Here is a 21,685-nt window from a genome sequence, read left to right as displayed (position 1 = left end):
CTTTCCCAGTTCTGATGAAGAGACTTTGAGCTGAAATATTAACTCTATTTCTCTCTGCATGGATGCTACCTGACCTGCTGAGTATTTCCAGCATTTTCTGCTTTTATTTCAAATTTCCAGCACTTGCAGTTTTTTGAGTTTCCTTTACCATTTAATGTAAGTTTTCTATGTCTCATGCCTTTGTTAGTTTGCTTCATTCAGACTGAACTAAATCACCTTCAAATGTTATATAAAATCATATTATCATCCCTGTTCCCTCAAGGCCCCTTGACTACCAGATCATCAATTAATCCTTTGTCATTATGCAATACTAGACCGAAAATAATCTGATCCCCTATATAACTGATCTGAAAAACCATTTCTTATTCACTCAAAGAATTCCTCCTCCACACTGTTAATTTGGTTTGTCCTGTCAATATGCTACTTGATAACTGTTATTGGACCATGGGGTGTATCTTGACCCCTTCATCAAGAGACCAGCATAATAACCTAGTAAGCAAACTGTGGTTATTCCCACATTTATCAAGTCTTTGATAAACAGATAGTTAGGGGTGCCTGTTAGGACTATGAGACATTTAGGATTAGATGAAGAAGCAGCCTATTTCTATATTATAACTTTAATGTACACAGCGAGAATTCTCCAGGAATTTCTGCCCCATGTATAACCAGAGACAACCAGTATTCTTAAAAACTTGGTTCCATCCACTGAATGAATCATGCGCTCCATCTAGGTAGTTTTGGGAACTAGGAAGTATGTATTAAAGAACTGAAGGAATAATTTATTATAGTACTTCTCACAACTTCAGGACATCCTAACGTGCATTACAGTCAAAGAAGTACTTCTGAGGTGTAGTCATAGACATAATGAAGGAAGTGTACAGGCTATGATTCTTAGGCATTTATCAAAGAAAGCCTTTGTTTAACATCTATTTAGAAGGATGGCATAACTGACAAAACAACACTGAATGTGTCACTGATAGTGTTTATGTAACAGATATCAGTCATGAACCCACAAGCTTCTGACTCAGGGACAAAAGTATAATCTACAAGGCTGAAGGTGATTCAGGCCAGAAGTATTGAACATTTGCAAGAGAACTGCATATGTCAAGTTAGAGCACCAATACTCTGGAAAGGGAAGAAGCAAACAGCCAGAGAGACACTGTGAATTCAAAAGCATAATCCCAAAGCTATTTGTTAACCATCAGGTAGTATTGTGAGTCTGTCATAAATCCAAGTGGATTTGGTATTGATATTGGTTTATTATTGTCATACATACAGTGAAAAGCTTTTGTTTGCATGCCACCTAGACAGATCATTCCATACATAAATACATCAAGTGAGTAAAAAGGAAAACAGAATGTAGAATAACATAGAGTAACAGTTACAGAGAAAGTGCAGTGCAGATAGACAAATAAAGTGCACAGGCCACGACAAGGTAGATTGGGAGATCAAGAGGTACAGAACCTACTGATATACATTTTATTTTGTTATTAGCAAAATTCAAGCCTCAGGTTTTAGAATTGGTAAGTATGGTTACAAGTCTGGCTTGTTCATGAGTATGTCGTTCCTTTACAAGCAAGGTAGCAAAATCATTTGATGTATATTGACTCCCATATTTGTTAATGAACTGATTTAACACTTGAAACAGCTTGCTTTGCAATGGGGAAAGAGTGGGTGGATACAGTGTTGTGAACTAACAGAAGTGCTCTTTCAAAGAGCTGGCATAAGCATGGTGGGCTGTAAGATTCTATTGTTCTCTTTTTAAATTTGCAAAATAAACAAAATGGAGCAAGCAGTTCAGAAATGAGAATAAGGAAAGAACAATTAGTGCTTTAAGGTGCACTAACTGTTGCTGTAAGCCATGCACTGGTGGAGTTGAGGGATTGTTCACCTCATCTGCCTGCCTTACTTCACATCCATATCCAGTTCAGGTGGCTCTGGAGAAGGAGATGCATTGGGATGCTTAAGGACCTTCTTGGCATTGGACGGTATTTGGTCATTGGTCTTAATATTGTTATTTAAGTTTATACATTTATTTAATTTATTATTACAATATTTATTAGTTAAACTCTCTTATAAATGTCAGTCACTTTGTTTTTGCTTTTGGTGCTGATGTATGGGTTATTTTAGAAAAGGCACCTGTGAGAGAAAAGACAAACCGATTTGTAGACAAAAATAATTTGAGAGAAGTGGAAGGTAGGTGATTGGCTGTGCGTAAGTCATTTAACCCATTAACTGTCCTGCTGTGATGGATGTTACTGTGGCCTCCCACTTTTGTTTTGATCAGGCCTGAGTCATCTCAGGGTGCTGTGTATATCCAGCTTTTCTTGGTTCTTTTGTTTCTAATCTCGCTGTGCATTTTACTAGGTTGGCTTGGACATCTCCTAAATCACCATAACAACAACTTGGAATTATAAAGGACACTGAAAGATCCAAGGGGCTTCACGTCGGTGAAGGATCAACAAACAGATGAGCAGCCTGCAGAGAAGGGTTGACCATAGGTTTGGTCAAAGAGGTGGGTTTTAAAGAGGAGCTTAGTGATGGTGGTTGTGGTGGGTAGAGCTGGAGATGGAGGTGCAGGGAAATACTGGGGATTTAGGGAGAAAAATTCAAAACAGGAGGCTGAAGGAGCTGTAGTCAATCTGCCAATGATGGAGCGGGGAGGGGTGAGGAATGCAAAAGAACCCATGGTCACAGGATAGGAGAGCTTAGTGGCTGGGAGGACATTACAAAGATAGGGAGGGGATGAGGAAATAAACACAGCAATGAAATATTTAAACTTGTGTGCTGATTGAGCAGGCAATGATGGCACTTCATGATGGGAGAGCGTATGACAAAATTATAACAATAATACATTGCTTTTAACACTGTAGATTGTCCGAAGGTATTTCATAGAAGAGTTGAATAAAAGTTGATATTGAACCCCATGAAGAAATTTTAGAACAGGTGTCCAAAAATTTGGTCAACGGGGAGGCTTTCGGATCTACATTATGGAATAGAGAGAGAGAGAGGTGAAGAGTTGGGTGACATTTAGGAAGTTCAGGGCTTTGGATCAAGACAACAGAAGGAACTGTGGCAATGTTTTGGTGATGATAATTGGAAGCACTGAGATTTCACTGGATTCTAAAGCTGATGAAAGTTTCTACAATGGGGAAGGGATGAGGAACATGAACATACGGACATGATATTATAACAGTGGCATTGTTGGCTCAGGAGCTGAGATAAATTGGCATAAAATTGGTGGGCGATAGGTGAATGTGACAGAGTCTGATCTAGCACTGAAGCAGCAAGATAGGGTGTTCCGTGCTGAGGACTTGAGCTTGTTGTGGGGACTGGATATTTTGCAACATTCATTTTCATTGTGACTTGTTCCTTTAGGGGTGGAGTTGCTCAGGAGTTGGCCTTTGGCTTGTTAGCCTGAGTTTTTTGTTTTCCCACCCTTACAATCTCCATGTATAAACTAGGCCCAACATAATGCAACAGCGGAGTCACTTCAGAGGCTTGTTCCTGGAAATGATTGGGTAGGGTGGAAAGTCAGTAATGTTTAAGAATTCCAGAGCTCTTTGTCAGACAAAGAAGTACAATTTGATTCTGACTGCCATATGTGGTCTCACTCTATCAGTGATACCCTTTTGTTCAACCCAATCCTCCCCACCCCACCTTATCTGCTACTGAAAACTAATTTGATTTCTCTCTTTCTCAGTCAATTTTAACTCAGTTTCTCCTTCTACACATACTTCCTGACCCGCTGGGTGCTTCTAGCATTTTCAGTTTTTATTGCAGAGCTTTTCTCTGTCTCTAACCTGTGCTGTTCCTGCATGAGAGTACCCATTGGGACTGTGTACAGGGAGCTTTGCTCTTTGTGAAGGGGTTTGATCGAGAGGTGGGTGGGGGCAGGGGTAAGAAACTGATTGATAGAAAAGTCACTAACCAGAGGGCCTAGATATAACATAATTGGCAAAAATAAAATCCAGGGGTCAAATGTTATTTGATCAGGAGTATACAGATAGCTGTGGGGAATGGTGGAGACAGATTCTATTATTGGTTTCAAAAGGGAATGGAATCATAACCTCAAATGGAGGGAAAGGCAACTGGTGCCTGGAAGAATAGGGTCCTAATGCGGGCAAATGGGATTGGTGTAGCTGGGCAAAAGGGGCCAGCATGGACAGAGTGGATCGAAGGGCCCGTTTATGTGTTGTCCGACTCTATAAGCAGAAGCCGGGGACTGCACGATTGCCCTTTCTGTGATTCTTTGATCTTTCCCCCAGTGTTTAACAGGCCAACTCTTTCTTTGATGAAGAAGTGCAAGAGGTGTTGCCGTGCGTGAAGACTGGCTCTGTTTCGGTTTTGTGATACACACACACCGTGCCTCCTGGCACGTCCCGTGGGCAGGCTCCTACACCAGGCTCCCACACGCTAGGGGGAAGCGGCAGAGCAACAATCGACAGCAAATTGGGAGGGAGATGGCAACTCCAATCTTGGGCTTCAGTGGGTGGCCGTGTTTGAACATTAGACACGCGGGACCTCCCGTCCAAATCAGAACGCAATCCACTGGCTAATATAACAATAGAACACTATGAAAACAAAATTGCAAGTGAAACAGTTGTCTGCTTGTAGCGTGTGCACGTTTGTACATATGCAAGCTGCAATAAGAATGCCCTGATTAACTGCATTGTAGTTGCACACACTCACGCATACCAATATATACATACCAGCCACCCAGTGCTTAAGACCCAAAAATGAAGCAAATTTACTAACAATTGAAACGCTCTGGCACTTTCTAAACCCGCGTTGCAATACTGATGCCGAGCTCAAGGGGAGGACAGCCGATGCGAAGCAACGTGTCCGCATTAGCATGCCCAGCCAGGGCGCTGTGTGAAGCAACCCACCAGGAGGCGCTCACGGCCCTCTCCACACTCCAGTGATTCAGAACTGCTGTTGAGCTGGAGTCCTACTCGTGTTAATATCAGCTGACCAACCTTGCTCAGAAAGTGTTATTTTAATAATAATCTCCACCCCCATAAAGAAACAATGTTAATAAACTCACGGAAGAAAATTATATATTTAGAAATATTCAATTATTTCGATTTATGTAATTAACTAGATAGTTGTGTACTTACTAACACCATTCTCTGCTCGCGTTACCCCACCCACCCTAACGGATCTGCAGAAATTCTCAGTATTACTTTACCATTGTCAACTACTCCACACCCACCCATTCTCGGGTCTGCAGCTGGGAGAAAATGGGCAGTGTTGGATTGACGATATTGAGCAGTTATCCCGAAGAGAGTTGTGGTGACTACTTTATGGGGAGAGAGTTTTGGTATCTGTTTTCCCGAAGGCGGAGTAAGTTGTTTATTTTCTGGGAGAGAAGTTATGGTTTTATTGGTGATGGGGATTGTGGTGAATTTTCCGAGGGTGGGGCTTCTGGGCAGATTTTAACAGGATGTGTTTATCATCAGTAAATGTATTTTTTTTAAAAAACTGCCGGAAATCTGAAATAGAAATAGATAATGCTGGAAACATTCAGCTAGTCAGGCAGCATCTGTGAAGTGAGAAACGGAGTTAGTATTTCAGTTTGAAGATTGTAAATCAGAACCAAGAGGGAAAAAAAACAAGCTAGTTTCAAGGTGGGGACGGGATGGATCGGACAAAGGGGAATATCTGAGATAAGGTGAGGCTGAGGTTGCTGTGGGGATGGGTCATTAGTGGGGCGGTTAGAGGCGGATATAGAAGTGGGAGGTGTTACACAGGGCTGGTCAGGGTGTGTTAATTAACAGGGAAAACCAAAAACAAAATGACTCCTTTCTGGGGTGGGGTCATGGTCAATTTTTTAAGGGTCGGAGATGATGTTCAGACTTTCTGGGGAGAGGGACTGCGGTCATTCTCTCAAAGGGAGGGATTGTAGTCATTTTTTGGGGGGATAGGGTCGAAGGACAGCTTTTCTGGGGCGGGGTGTCCGTAGCTGGTTGGGGTGGTCGTTTTCTGGAAGGGGGGAGTCTATGGCTGATGTTTTGTAGGGGTGGCTGCCGCCGGTGTTTTGTGGGGTGGGGGTGGGCGTGTCTCCGGACAGTGTTATGTGGCTGGGGGTGCCTGTGGCAGGTATTTTGTGGGGTGCAGCTACGACCAGTGTTTTGTGGGTTGGTAACTGTGATCAATGCTTTGGAGCCAGGGCTTGTGGACAGAGCTTCACGGGTGTGAACGTGTGGTCAGTGCGTGTGGTGGGGGTGGGCTCTGGCCTCTGATGCTGTGGGTTATAGTCAGTGTTACTGTTAGGAGTCGGGGTGTGTGTGTGTTGGGGGGGGGGTGTTGTAGTCAGTGTTGTGGAGGTATGTAGTTAATGTTTCCCGTGTGTGGTTTGAGGGCAGTGTTTCTGGATAGAGCAAGGACAGGGTTTGGTTAGTGCATCTTCCAAGGAGTTGATGAAAAACACAATGATGCTGGAGGAACTCAGCAGGCCAGGCAGCATCCGTGGAGAAAAGCAGATAGTCAACGTTTCGGGTCAGGACCCTTCTTCAGGACTTCCCCTTTTCTTATCTTCAGTCCTGAAGAAGGGTCCTGATCCGAAACATTGACCACCTGCTTTTCTCCACGGATGCTGCCTGGCCTGCTGAGTTCCTCCAGCATCATCGTGTTTTTCATCTAGATTCCAGTATTTGCAGTCCTTTGTTTTGCCAGGGAGTTGAGATCGGTGCAGCTGTTGTATGGGTTGTGGTTCTGGTGGAAGTGTTGTGGTCAGTGCTTGTAGGGTGGGTTTCTGAGCTCAGTGCTTCCGGTGTGGGGATCTGGGATCAGTATCTCTGGTATGGAGGCATCATGTTCTTGCACGAATCCTGCATCCCTTGCTTCCCTTACTTCCCTTAATGTCACAAAATCTATTGACCTCCCTCGAACATCCTTAATGACTGAGGCACCACAGCCCCTGCAGAATTCCAAAGATTCAAGACCAACTGGGGGGAAGAAATTTCACTTTGCTCTGCTCTGCTCTGATTGACTGGCATCATTTTTTGAGGCTCATGCCTGGGTCTACAAACGCTGATCGTAACACCTCCACCAGACCTCAACCCGTACAAGGGGTGCACTGATCTCAACTCCTTGGAAGGTGCACTGACAAATCCCTGCCACTGCCCCACCCCAGGGACACTACCTTCAAACCAGCACCAAGAACTTTAACTACTTAACCACATATCCAGCAACAATGACTTCAACCCCACCCCAAAAACATGACATAACTACCCCCCCCCCCAAGGGTAACATTGATCATAACCCACAACATCGGAATCAAAGTGTAGAGCCCACACCCGAAAGATCACACATTCGCACTTGTGAAGCATTGGCCACAAACCTTAGCCCTGGCCACAAGTGGCAAAGACTCCACATCTGCCCTGGTCAGTGTTGCCGGGGTGTAGATAAGGATATGTGACTGTGGATGGTGGGGCTTGTGGTCACTGTTACTACTGGTGGATGGTTTGTGATCCATGCTTCTGTTGTGGGGATTTCTGGTCAATATTTCCTGCGTAAAGGTTTGTGGTCATTGTTACTGGGATGGGGATTTGTAGTGAATATTTCCAGTTGAAAGATTTGTGGTCAGCATTTCTGAGGTGGGTGGTTTGTGTTCATGGTTTCTGCTGGGGGAACTTTTAGTCTGTGTTGCAGAGGTGGAGGTCATTACCCTTGTCTCTGGTGCTTGTGGTCAGTGTTTCCAGGTGGGACCTTGTGGTTCATGCATCTGGTGTGGGGTTCTGTGGTAATGTAAAGATGTGTATGAGTTGGGGTTTTGTGGTCCCTTTTGCATGAGTGGGGACTTGTGATTTATGGTTCCAATATAAAAGTTTGTGATCAATCTTCTTGTGGTGGGGTTTGTGCTCAGTGTTTCCATGAGGAGGTCTATGGTCTGTATTTCCAACCGGTGGTTTGTTCTCCATGTTTTGGGCTGGACTTTTTTGATCTATACTTCTGGTTGAGGGTTTTATCAATGTTTAGGGGGCAGGTCAGTGTTTCTGGATGGGGTTTGTGATCTGCGTTTCTCATGGGGGGATGTGATGGTTATAGTTGCTGGGATGCAGGTTTTTGTTCAGTGTTTCTGAGAGTCATTTTGTGGACAGTGGTCAATGTTGAGTTTATTGTCATATGCACAAGTACGTGCAATGAAAAACTTGCTAGCAGCAGCATCACTGGCATATAGCACCATATATGCAGCATTCACAAGAAAAACATAAATTAAACACATTTTACTAGAAAGAACATGATTAGAATTTTAAAAAACCACGGTCCATTTTAGTGCAAAGTGATCAAAGTGGTCATAGTGTTGCTAAACTCTGATTAGGGTTCCGGGAGGGTTGTGTAATTGATGTTTTTGGTGGGGATTATAGTCAGTACTTCTTGATGGGTAATTTTGGTTGGTGTTTCTGACATGGTCAGTATTTTCACTGGAGTTTAGGATTTGGTGGCAGGTCAGTGTTTCTGATGGTCGGTGTTTCTCTTTGGATTGTTTTCTGGTTGGTGATTCTAGGAGGGATTCAATGGTCTTTACTGCTGGGATTAGGTTTATGTTGAGTATTTCTATGTGTTGATTAAAGGCAATGATTCTTGGATGGGATTTGCGTTCATTTCCTCTTGTGGTGAGGTTGTGATTGGTGTTTCTGCGGTGAGTTATTGTGGTCAGAGTCTCTAGTGGTTAGTATTGCTGGAATGGGGACTTCTTGTTCAGCATTACTGAGTGGGCGTTTGTGGTCAGTCTTTTGCACAGGTGAATTGTGATCACTCTGTTTGGGGTTGGGAGTTTTGATCCCTGTTTTTGCCAGAAGGTTTGTGATCTGTGTTTCAAAGGAGTGCATTTGTGGTCGCTGTTTCTGGAGTGAGTGATTGTTGTGGTCAACGTTTCTGGTGGGTAGGTAGTGGTATATAGCAGGGATTACAGTCAATGACTCCTGTTGGGCAGGGGGGGTTGGCTCGTGTCTGATCTTTATTCATGGCAGGGGGTTTGTGGTCTGTGTTTTGTGCTGAGTTTTAGTGATCATTGCTTCTGGAATGGGAGTTTGTTATCATTGTCACTGGAGGCTTGTGCTGTTGTGATCAATGGTTCTAGTGAGAAGTTTGTGGTCATTGTTTATGGTGGGGACTGTTGTCAGTTTTGGTTGGTAGTATGGGTGGCAGGAAGTAGTTTTGGTCATTAGGAATTGAATTGGTTTATTATTGTCACATGTACTGAGGTACAGTGAAAAATTTGTGTTGCATACTGTTCATACAAATCAATTCATTACACAGTGCATCGAGGTAATACAAGGTAAAACAACAGAATGCAGAATAAAGTGTTACAGTTACAGAGAAAGTGCAGTACAGGCAGACAATAAGTTGCAAGGTTATAATGAGGTAGATTGTGAGGTCAAGAGTCCATCTTATTGTACTAGGGAGCCATTCAATAGACTTATAATAGTGGGATAGAAGCTGTCCTTGATCCTGGTGGTATGTGCTTTTAGGTTTTTGTATCTTCTGCCCAATGGGAGAGGGGAGAAGAGAGAATGTCCAGGGTGGGTGGAATCTTTGATTATGCTGGTTGCTTTACCGAGGCAGCAAGAAATATACACAGTCCGTGGAGGGGAGACAGGTTTTCATGATGTGCTGAGCTGTGTCCACAACTCTCTGCAGTTTCTTGCAGTCCTGAGCAGAGCAACTGCAATACCAAGCCGTGATGCATCCAGATAGGATAGTTTCTATGGTGCATTGATTAAAAATTGGTGAGGGTTGACGGGGCCACACCAGATTTCTTTATCCTCGTGAGGAAGTTGAGGCACTAGTGAGCTTTCTTGGCCATGGTGTCTATGTGGTTGGATCAGGACAGGTTATTGGTGATGTTCACTCCTAGGTCTTAAAGCTCTCAACTCTCTTGATCTCAGCAACCATTGATGTAGACAGGAGCATGTGCACCGCCCCCCTTCCTGAAGTCGATGACCAGCTCTTTTGCTGACATTGAGGGAAAGGTTGTTGTCATTGACACCATGTCACTGAGCTCTCTGTCTCTTTCCTGTCCTCTGAGTTATTGTTATTTGAGATACAGTCTACTACAATGGTTTCTTCTGCAAACTTGTAGATGGAGTTAGAGCAGAACCTGGCCATGCAGTCATGAGTGTATAGGGAGTTGAGTAAGGGGCTGAGGACGTAGTCTTTTGGGGCACCAGTGCATGGAGGGGGATTTGTAGTCCGTGACTCCAGTGGGGTAGGGTTTCTGTTGGTCTTTTTGAGGCTTTGGGGTTGTGATTATTGGTTTCTCCTTTGGTTTTGTGGCCAGTTTTTCTGGTGGGGGATTGAAAGTTGATGCTTTTTGTTGGAGAAGCTGTGGCTGGTGTTTCTGTGGTGAGGTATGTGGTTTGGTCATTGTTTCGATTGGGGGATTTATGGTTAGTGTTTTCAGGGGGTGGTGGTTGTATTCATGTTTATGGTGGGGATTGTAGTCAATGATCCTTGGGTGGGTGAGGGTGGTGGTGGAGTTTCCTTGTTTCTTCTGGTGGGTTCACACTCAGTATTCCAGGGCTGGAGGTTTGTATTCAGTGTTGTTCACAGGTGGTTCTTCCCACCTGACCCCAGCTGCCTACACATCCAATACTTCATTCTTTGCTATTTCCACCAGCTCCAATGCAATCCAACCACCAGTCACATCTTCTGCTTTGCCGCCCCACCTCCTTTTTGCTGCTTTCTGCAGGGACTGCTCTCTTTGGAATTCCCTGGTCTGTCCACCCCCCACCCACCCCTCGCTTCCTCTCTGTCCCTTGGCACATTCCCCTGCAATCATAGGAGGTGTGACACCTGTCCCTACACCACTGCCCTCACCTTCATCCTGGGACCTAAATAGCTCTTCCAAGTGAGGCAGAAGAACGTCTAATATTCTGCTAGTTCAATATTCCAATTTCAGGTGACTCACCCTCTTCCCCTCCCCCAGGTATTATCCTCCCACACATACTTGCCTGTTCTCTTGGTTTTCTTCTCTCTTTGTTCATCCCTCCCATCACCTCCTTCACCTGGTTCCATCTGTCCATCATCCCATCTGCTTCCACCTATCACCTACCAGACTCTATCCCAACCCCCTACATGCTGCTATTTACCGGCAATCTTTCCTCTTCCCTCTTAGTCCTGATGCAGAGTCTCAACCTGAAACATTGACTTACACCTTCTGTCTCCACAGATGTTGCTTGACCTGCTGAGTTCTTCCAGCAATCTGTTTTTGTGGTCAGTATTATTGGGGTGGGGTGGTCATCATCTCAGTTTCTGGCAGATTTTGTGATTAGTGTTTCTGGAGTGGTGGTCTGTCTTTGTCAGTGTGTTTGGTGTGGGATGTGGCTCAGTGTTTCTGGAGGGGATTGTTTACGATTATCATTAAGGGCAGTGGTTTTGGGGTGTGAGTTGGGATTATATTCAATATTTTTAGGGTTGTGGGTTTGTGGTTAATATTTCTGCTGGGGTTTACAGCCAATGATTTTTGTGGTGATTTGATTGCTGTTTTTGTTTGAGAGGATTATGGTCATTGTTTATGGCCTTGGGTTTGTAGCCCATATTTCTGGTCTAGCATTGTGTTGTGCACATTGTTTGTGGTCCATGTTTATGGTGGGAATTGCGGTCAATGAGTCTTCTAGGGGTTATAGGGTTCCTGGTTTGTTTGTCTGGCGTGCGAGTTTCTGGTCAGTACTCCTGCCAGGTACTTTGCAGTCAACATTCTTGGATGAGGGGTTTACAGTCAGTGTTCCTGACAGAGGGCTTGGGGGTCTGTGCTTGTGGTGAGGGTGTTGTGATTAGTGTTTCCAGAGTGAGGCATGTGGTCAATATTCCTGTGGATGGATTGTGGTCGCTATATTTAGGGTTGTGTTTGGTGTCCATAGAAGGGGTTGTAGTAAGATTTTGCTGATGGGGTGTTTGTGGTCAATATTTTTATTGCAATGTAGTGATCAGTGTCTCATAGGCTTGTGATAGGTGTTTCCTTTGTGGTGTTGTAGCCAGTGTTTCTGAAGGGTTTGTGGTTTGTGTGTCTGAAGAATGTTGTGGTCAGTGTTTTTGAGGTGGGTTATCATCATTGTTTCTGGTGGGGTTGTGTTCAATGTATGCGAGGGTTGTTGTGGTTAGTGTTCCTTATTGGTTTGTGGTCAATCTGTCCCAAATGGGTTGTTGTCTATGCTTATGGTCGGATGTCATGGTCAGTGTTTTTGGGTTGTGTGTTGTCTGTTTCTGCTGGGGAGTTGATGGGTGTGTTTTACACACATGGACTTTGGTCAGTGTGGAGTTTGTGTCCAATGCCTGCGTGGTAATGTTGTGGTCATGTTTCTCATTGGCTGGAGGGTTGTGCTCAGGTTTCTGGGTTGATCAGAGGTTTTCAGCAGGTGTTATGATCAACAATTCTGAGGCATTTTGGTCAGTGTTTCTAGTGAACATGCAGTGGTCAGTGTGTGTGAGGTGTATTGTGATCTGTGTTTCTGTTGAGCTGGTGGTATGGTGTGTCTGTGTAGTGTTGTGGACAGTGTTTCTAGGGTGTAGGTTTCTGGTCAGTTTCAGCTGGGGATTGTGTGTGTTTCTCCCTTGGGGATTGTGTTCAGTTTTGTTGGTGTGGGGTTTGTAGTTGGAGTAAATGACGTGCTTGTGATCTCCTTCAGGGGGTGATGGTTTATGGTAACATTTGGTGAAGGTGTGATCAGTGTGTCTGCAAGGTGTAGTAGTTATTCTTCCTGTTGGAGTGTAGTGGTCAGTTGTCTGTTGGAGTATTGGTGGTGTGGTCAGTGTTTTGGATGGTGCAGTGGTCATTGTGCATGACCGCAGTTGTAGACATTGTTAAAACCAGGGGAATTGGTTAATGATTTGAAGGAGTGTGGCAGAGGAGTTTTTAAGATATCTTTATTAGTCACATGTATATTGAAACACACAGTGAAATGCATCTTTTGCGTAGTGTTCTGGGGACAGCCCGCAAGTGTCACCACGGTTCCGGTGCCAATATAGTATACCCACAACTTCCAAGCCTGTACGTCTTTAGGATGTGGGAGGATACCGGAGCACTCAGAGGAAACCCACGCAGACATGGGGAGAGTGTACAAATTCCTTACAGACAGCAGCGGGAATTGAACCTGGGTTGCTGGCGCTGTAATAGCGTTGTGCTAACTGCTACACTACCGTGCCTGCCCTTGCTGCCTATCTTTGCTGATTGTGGACTGTTGGTCAGGAAGTCAAGGATCCAGTTACAGAAGGAGGTGTCGAGTCCCAGGTCTCGGAGACTGGTGATGAGTTTGCTTGGAATTATAGTATTGAAGGCGGAGCTGTAGTCAATAAACAACTTTCTAACCTAGGTGTCTTTACTGTTCAGATGCTCCAGAGATGAGTGTAGGGCCAGGGAGATGGCATCCGCCATAGACCTTTCCGGTGGTAGGCGAATTGCAGTGGGTTGAGGTTGTCTGGGAGGCTGGAGTTAATGCATGCCATGACCAGCCTCTCGAACCACTTCATGATGGTGGATGTCAGAGCCACCGGGCGGTTGTGATTAAGGCACGTTACCTTGTTTTTCTTAGGTACTGGGATGATAGTGGTCTTCTTAAAGCAGGTAGGAACCTCAGATTGAGGTAGGGAGGGGTTGAAAATATCTGCAAATATTCCAGGCAGCTGATCTGCACAGGATCTAAGGACACGGCTAGGGACACCATCCGGGACAAATGCTTTCCGTGGGTTCACTCGTCGGATGACTGATCTTTCAGTGTTTCGGTGGGTGGGGGGTGCCGCGGTTGGGGTTTGGTTGGGTGGGGGGTGCCGCAGTCGGGGTTTGGTTTGGTGGGGGTGCCACGGTTAGAATTTTGGTTGGTGGGGTGCCTGTGGTCAGTTTCGGTGGGTGGGGGTTGCTGTGGTCAGGGTTTTAGTGGGTGGGGGGGTGCTGTGGTCAGTGTCGGTGGGTGGGGGTTGCTGTGGTCAGTGTTTCTGTGGGTGGGGGTTGCTGTGGTCAGTGTTTCGGTGGGTGGAGGTTGCTGTGGTCAGCTTTCCTCTGGCTGCCCGCAGTCTGTTTGTTATTAAGAGCGCTGTGAATACGCTGCTTGTTTCTCTTCAGTCCTGGGGCCTGTGTACAGTGGGTCTCAGTGTCCGTCCTGTAACCGCACAATCCGAATTCCTGCCATTGTCCAGCCCTGGGACCCACAGGAAATGAATGAGCCGATAAGATTTGACCTGCAGAGATCGGTCTTTGGTCGGAACCTTTAAATATCCCGCGCCCTCGGGGTCCTGGGGATGGGGCAACTTGAACAATCGATGTGGAGAGAGGGACTCGGATCGATTAGGATCGTTGATTGTCATTATTTCGATCGCTTTATGCATCGATTTGAAAACAAATCAATCTTTATAATGAGAGATATTAAATCCCGTTTCCATGGGTCGGGTTCCCCAGATAGCGGCATAGCCCTGGGATAATCCGACAACACTTAGTTTGAACGACCTGCGGTCCCTTCGCGGATCAATGCCCAGGAGGAATTTTGGAAGTTATTTTTCTTGATTCCGTTTTTATTTTATATTGTAAAGTATTTCTTTTATTCGGCGGATCGAAATCCACAGTAAAATATCTCGGCGCCAATGGACCTGTTTAACTTGTAATTTTAAACTCACTTAACCTGCTCTGACTCCCGCGTTCTTAGTGATATTAACATTACAATATCCCTCGAGTCACTGGAGGTCAGAATGCAATCTGTAGTTATTTAAATCCACTTCATTTCTTTTAAAATGTTTTCTTCTTTGGAAAATGATTCCCTAAACGATTTGTTCTGGAAGATATTTATTTTTAAATATTTTATGCACGTGAGATGTTCACCTATTTTACACATCTCGCTAAATGACCCCGAGTGAGACGAGGTTGGTTTAAGGCCGTGAGTTCATCGCCCCAAGCTGGGCAGAGAGCTCACATAAACCCCACTGTCCAGTGAACGCCTCCCCATCTCCCAGAAACAGCATTAAACCTTCTGAGACGGGGAATGGAACGAAAGCGTTTCTGGAGCAGGGAAACTATAACTAAATCCAACAAAAGTCGCCCCCTCTATTTTTTTAAAGCAAATCGATAATTTAAATGGTTACACCCCGGAGGGAAAGATTTTTGAAACCATTCCTCCATATAAGCTTCGCTGTGCTTTCATCGGATCTTTAAGTGACCAAGTCATTGTCTGAAGTTAGATCAGGATTTTACAATCCTACCTAATCTTTTTCTCTCTAAAGATTTTTTTTCTTTCCCCTGCCCCATTGTTAAGGTCAGTAAATTGTTACACAACCTCTCACCCCCTCACTCGTCCACGCACACACCTCCCCAACGCACGCACACACTTCCACGCGCATTCTCGGACAAAAAACTGTCTGTCTCACACAGTTACACACTCTCGGAGTTGCACATTCTCTAACGCTCTCACGTTTAAGAGGCATTTAGACAGACACGCGAGCAGGCAGGGAATGGAGGGATGTAGACCATGTGCAGGCAGATGTGCTGTTTAAATTGGCATCATGGTCAGCACAGACAAAGTGGGCCGAAGGACCTGTTCCTGCACTGTACTATTCTATGTTCTTTGCGCTCTCAGTTGCACAAACTCTCGCAGGCACATTTCTGCACACACACACATTACCACACGGTCTCATACAAAGACTCGCAGACACTCATTGACACAAACAACGTTTCTACTTTTTGTAGGTTTCCCTTTTTCCACTGATTTTAATTTTGGCCAAGATGCAATTGAGGTAGATCTGGCATTTCAGACTTTGTCGAGACATTAGTTCGACGCTTGGGAGGTCCTGAGATGTAAAAGGAATGTGCCGTGAAGGGACTATAATTGCAAATGACCTAGGCCTGAGCAGACCGTTCAGTTGACCACCTTGCAGGCAACGTAACCGGGGTGAAAATCTCCCTGTCTCTCCCTCCTCTAAGCTTCCCACCCATTTTTTTTTCATTGACAGGCTGTTTCTAGTAGCCACTGGCCAACACTAGGTTAAACTGGGGTTGGTATGTGGACTATCAGGGAAAATCTAGTAACAAGGCATTGTAATAACAGCTACACTGAGACCTTCTTTACCACCCCACCCCCATCCATTCAAAGTTAGTTCAAGATCTTAATGTCATCAAAGCACCGAGTTAACGTAGGAGACGAGACAATGGTCAATGGGGACTGATACTCGGCATATCCATGATTCACAGATATCAGTGAAAAGTTCAATCGATGACGTTTGCTGGACTGTGTGTGAGTGTGAATGTTTGTGTGATGTGAGAGCACGAGTGTGTTTTATGAGTCCATATGTTTGAGGATTTGTATGAGCGTGTGCTTTTATATGTGCATTTGAGAGTGAGTGTAACTGTGTGTGTTTTGAGTGTGTGCACGCGTGTAACAATGTGATTGTATTTGAGTGTAGCAACACAAGTGATTTGTGTTCCTGAGAGTATGAGTGTGTGAGTTTGTTTTACTAGAGCATTTGTCCGTGACTCTGTGTGTGTGTGTGAGAGAGAGAGAGAGAGAGAGAGAGAGAGTGTGTGTGTGTGAGGGGGAATGTGTAACTGTGGGAGTGCATGTGATAGAATATGTGTGCGCCTGTAACCCGAGACAGGCGAGTTAATTTTCCTTGAGTGTTATATCTAAGCCGTGAGCTGGTTGTGCTGTAAAACATTGCAGCGGGCTAAATGACCGATTAATGAAGGCTCCGCGAATTTTCCCTGAGCTCTTTTCAACCTCTGGCAGTTTATATTAAAAAAAGAACTTTGCCGTTGACCTCCGCAGAAAACTAAAACAGAAGTAGACTCCAAATAAGTTACAATGCAACCCCTTGAATCTTGGTAACGTGATGGGATGCAGGATTCGAATGTATCAACGGTGCATTTTATATTTTCTGCTTGAGATGATGGATGGATCGAAGTGGGTGATTTGTGATAGTAATCGATCCGGGGAAGGGTTTAATTTGGAATTCTGTGCACATGGAAGGAGGCCAAAAAGGCACAAGGTGGTCCGAGCAGTGAGAGAGAGAGAGAGAGAGAGAGGGGAGAGACTGGTTACCTGCAAGTGACAGATTCCTCTACGAAACTTGCCAAAGGCGGGCCGGGGGTGGGGTGGGAGGGGGGCGGGGAGTGGGGGAATCTGCAATTTGCCCTTCTCCCGAATCTGGACAGCTGCCAGCCCGTTCCAAAAGGGACCCACCGGAGTTATCCCGGGATTAACACCGCCTGCCAAAATGGCCGAAGGTTTATTTTTGTGGGGAAAGGAGGAGGGGTGGTCATTTTGTTCCCGTTTCTTTGAATCGTTGCTTTTATGGCTGTGTGTGTGTGTGTGTGTGTGTGTGTGTGGTGTGGTGAGGGGGAGGGAGCTCGGGCTAGCTGTCCATTGTTTATCCGCTCCTATTCTTCAGCCTCACGTACCGCCCACCTTCATTGAAAAGGGAACATGTTTTGTATAGCTCCCATCCCGCTCATCCTCTTCCCTTTCGCTTTAAGCAGCTCCCGGGACCTGCAGCAAGTTTCACGTTTTGTATTTCTGAGGATTTACAACTGAAAACGGGAGATCTGTTGGGGAGAGAGAGAGCGAGCAGGGGGAGAGCGAGGAAAAGTGAGGGAGGTAGAGCGGATTAAGAAATCAGTCCAGTTGTGAGGAGCGGAGGTGGTGGCCGCGACTCCGGAATGGGATCGGTTTCTAACCAGCAGTTTGGAGGTTCTGTATCGATTATCAAAAACTCCTTTACAATTTCTTCAGTTTCACAGATGCTAATGAACGGTGGGGGATTGGACGATTGTGTGTGTGCGCCGCCGTGTGCGTGAAGGTGTTCGAGTGAAGAATGCGGTTTGTGGCTGTGAACAATTGTGTTTTTTTAATGAACGCTAGGTTTTCATTTCTTTCTTTCGCGTCCCCTTGCAGGTTCCGGGCGAGGCGGTGACCAGGAGCTCGGGGACTCTCCCAAGGCGGCGGTATCATTTGGGACCGGTCAATGTAAATGGTTCAACGTCCGGATGGGATTTGGTTTCCTCTCCATGACTGGCCGGGACGGAACCCCATTGGAATCTCCCATCGATGTCTTTGTCCACCAGGTACATCCAATGGCAGATCTTTCGATTCGCGCCTCCTCACTTTGGGCAGTCTGTTGTGGTTGATGAACTCTCCGAGTCTTGTTCCTCGTCTCCTCATCCCCGGTTTCCACAGACGTGGTCTCACTGTACCTGATCTCATTTTGCCTGATGTATTGTATCTGCTCTGCCTGTACCTGACCTCCTTGTACCTGTTCCGCCTGTATCTGATCTTTAACTACCTCGTCTCGCTGTATCTGGTGTCTTTGGACTTGTTCTTTCTGCATCTCTCATGTTGTATCCGGAGATCCGAGCACAAAAAAAAACACTATGCTTTAATTAAAAGATCGGGACGAACGAGGGATTTGGAGTGAGGAAATAGTGTGGGCCTGGGGCAATGGAAGAACCGATTACTGGAAATCGGTTGAGCAGGATAACTTGGACACACATTGGTTCAATGGGAAGAATGCAGCTCTTCCCAGGATAGTGAGTTTGCGAGTGGGAATAATTCGGGGGTTGCTTTAAGTCAGTTATACGTTTTTATCATGAGTTTAGTTCAGAGTTAAATCAGCTGCAGGCTGTGAATATTCCCTAATCGATAATCGATACCAGTTTCTTTTTCTAGGAATTTGAGCGTTGCATCAGATAGATTGAAACTTTCAGCGTTCTCTGTGCGCTCTCTCTCTCTCTCTCTCTCTCGACTTGCTCTAAGACCCTTCCCCGGAGCCTGTTTTCCAGCTGTTTGACCCTTGTTCCGCTGGAAGTTCAGAAGGAGAGCGCAGGATGCTCACTGAGCTAGCTGCTTGTGGTGTTTTTTGCATGACGGGTGAGAGGTAGGAGTCCCAAACTCGAGGCGGGGATCCACACAGATCGATGGGCTTCCAGTGGAATTATTAAACGATGCTTTTGGTTCTTCCGCCCTAGTTAATAAAATTCGTCCAGTGACGTCACCTACAATTTCATTCATAAAAAATCTCCCAACTCTTTAAGCGAGATTCCAGAAATAGGAATGAACTGGAATAACGTGAATGATACTTGTTTAGAAATTCACAGCTTTCTTGATTTCCGCCGTTAATCATTGGGTTTAAAATAGACTGGGAACGGTGCCTTTTTCATGTGTTAATGCGATCGTGAATGTTTCATTGACGCACTCCCGGGTTAGTTCCTACAAGAGAAGACAATACTTCGTAATTCGATCGATATCCAGAGACCCCACTTCAGTAAGTCAGTAGAAAAAAAAGTGCCAATGTGATTTTCGAAGGGATTGCAATTTTTAATCCCCTTTGATTGCGACAGCAACCATTTATTAGATGACCTTTTTGTTATAAATTGTCGATGCAGTTTTTCATGTTGGTTCCGGTTAGGGTTCTAAGTGGAGATGTTCAGTGGGAAGGTTGAGCGCTGATGACCTGGTAAGTTATTGCAAGCCGCGGCGATGCCAGGAAGCACATATTCAGACAAAGGATCACGGAAGTTTCTAACTCTCTACCAAGCAATTGCTCAGGCTGAGGAAACAACTGAAACTTTCAAAACTGAGTAATGATGCTCTGCAGAGTTCTGGGTTTAATATTCCGAAAGGCCAACGGCACCGGAGATTGTACATCGTTTTTGCACTATTATGGCACCAGAACTGAGACTGTACAGTTATTGGGAAGGCACAAGGAAGACGCTTCCCCCAGATAAGGGGGGGTTTGAGTGAGCTAATTATAAAGGAGTTTTATAGAGAACGTGTTTTCAGTTATGTTGGAGGTCAGAGCAAGAGACTAAGAGCATATATATTTTAAGAAAGCAGAAATATTTGATATACCAGTTCAGGCTATACCTGTGAAGAGAGGAACAAAGTTAATGCTGTGGCTTAGGAAGACTTTTTAAGCATGACGTCAGTATCCCAAAGCATCGCATTGACCACCAGATTGGGGAGAGGTCCCCAGATCTAGTAAATAATGCTGTGAGATCTATGATATGCACCTGAGAGGGCAAACCAGAACATTGAGTGCTTTGTCCAGAAACAGCATCACCAACACTGAAAGGCTTGCATTTATTTGGCAACCTCAAGATGTCCCAAAGCATTTCCCAGCTAATGTGGTACTATTCTGAGTGCCGTCCCTTTTCTAATCTGTGTTAGTGCTTTATCAGAATGTCAGCCTAGGGAATTTGAAGTTTCTGAAGTGGGAACTGAACTGAATTGACCTGACAACTTTCTAACTCCAAGATAAGACTGCTACCGATTTGGTTATGGCAGAACTCTTGGGGACAGTTGATGCTATTTAATCAGTTATTGAATTTGGATGGATTTTCATCTCCCAAAAGGATTGCTCTCAACTTTTGTAAAGAATCTCCCTGGTACTTTGTTGAAGAGATTGTACTGCAAGTATGTTGTTAACTCTTGGCTTTGGAGGTTTATTGTGAATGCTGTAGGCGCAACCTGAATTTAATTGATTTCATAACTTCCCTTGAGAAGGTGATGGTGGACTTTGGAGTACTATTAATGGGGTGGTGAAGGTGTTCCCAAATGCTGTTGGGTAGAAACGTGGGCCCTTGCTCCGGCAAAGAGGAAGGAATGGTGTTAATGCATAAAAATCAGAATTGTGTACATCTTGGATGAGAACTTGAAGATGATGGTATTTCCATGTGGCTGATGCTCAAGGCCTTCTAGATGGTGGATGTCTTGGGTTTGGGTAGTGATGTGAATGGTTTACCTTGAAGCCACAAATCCAAAGTGTGATGGAATGCTCTCCATTTACTTGGATGGAGCAGCACTCAGGGATCATTACTCCATTTAAGAATTATGACACCATTCAGGATAAAGCTGTTTGCCTGATCGACATCCCATCCACCAGTTTAAACATTCACTCCCTCCTTCAGTAGCGCACTGTGGTTACAGAATATACTCTCCAGAGGATGTGGTAGCCTCATTGTCAGAGTCTAAGTTAGGAGCTCAGTGAACCTACTTCCAACATAAGAATATTGTCTCAGTGAAGTGTACTGTCCCTTCGATAGGGATGCCAACACCTAGGCATCCCCAGAATCTCCAAGAATTGATTTGTCTATAACAGACTATTGCTAGCAAATCTGTGTGAAAAATCATTGGAGTCTTTTCATTGTTTTCTGTGAGTACTTTTGTTTCTTAGTTCTAAGAAAGAAAGTTGGTGATCTATTAGGGTGTGTGTGGTGGAATGTGTGCTGGTAAGGGAGGGGGCCAGTTGGATGGGTGTAGTGAAAGCAGAGTAAGATATGTTTTAAATGTGAGTGTCAGGAAGTCATGTGATGAAGTCTTCAGGAATATGTTGGCCTGGAGTTAGCAATTCTACACACTAACGACAAAAGGTGATCAGGGAAGTACAGGCAATTGCAAACAGCTTTTCTACAAAAGTCATCATCTTGTTAACATCATGGTCTTGTTCACTGCTAAACACACCATTTGGTGTCAGTTTCATTGCAATTGTTTCTCCCAGGAAGGCCCCAAATGGTTTATTTATTGCTCCAAATGCTCTGGTCTGTAACATCAAACAGCAACACTAACATGCCAGCTCCTATTTGTTTACCTTTGAAGATGTTTGCTAAAGTTGGATCCGCTCTGAGTGTTTTCTTTTGTCAATCTTCTCTCACTCTGGTGTCTCATCTTCTGCCCCTCTCCTGAAAGAGGGCTGATTCTTGCTGTGG

The 21,685-nt window shown here is 44.9% G+C and overlaps 1 protein-coding gene across 1 annotated transcript in view; it reads left to right on the top strand.

The window, feature by feature from the left end:
* Positions 1-5,226: 5,226 nt before the first annotated feature.
* The window catches only part of LOC127581892 (protein lin-28 homolog A-like), a 63,913-nt gene continuing 47,454 nt past the window's right edge, over positions 5,227-21,685 (top strand). Inside the window, exons 1-2 of the mRNA XM_052036721.1 lie at positions 5,227-5,346; positions 17,877-18,046. Coding sequence (XP_051892681.1) covers positions 5,244-5,346; positions 17,877-18,046 — 273 coding nt within the window. The 5' untranslated portion in view covers positions 5,227-5,243. The remainder of the gene's footprint in view (positions 5,347-17,876; positions 18,047-21,685) is intronic.

Source organism: Pristis pectinata, chromosome 22 (genome assembly GCF_009764475.1).
Source record: "Pristis pectinata isolate sPriPec2 chromosome 22, sPriPec2.1.pri, whole genome shotgun sequence".
Lineage (NCBI taxonomy): Eukaryota > Metazoa > Chordata > Chondrichthyes > Rhinopristiformes > Pristidae > Pristis > Pristis pectinata.
The sequence above is the reverse complement of the archived record's forward strand: the minus strand, read 5'-3'. Positions and strand labels throughout refer to the sequence as shown.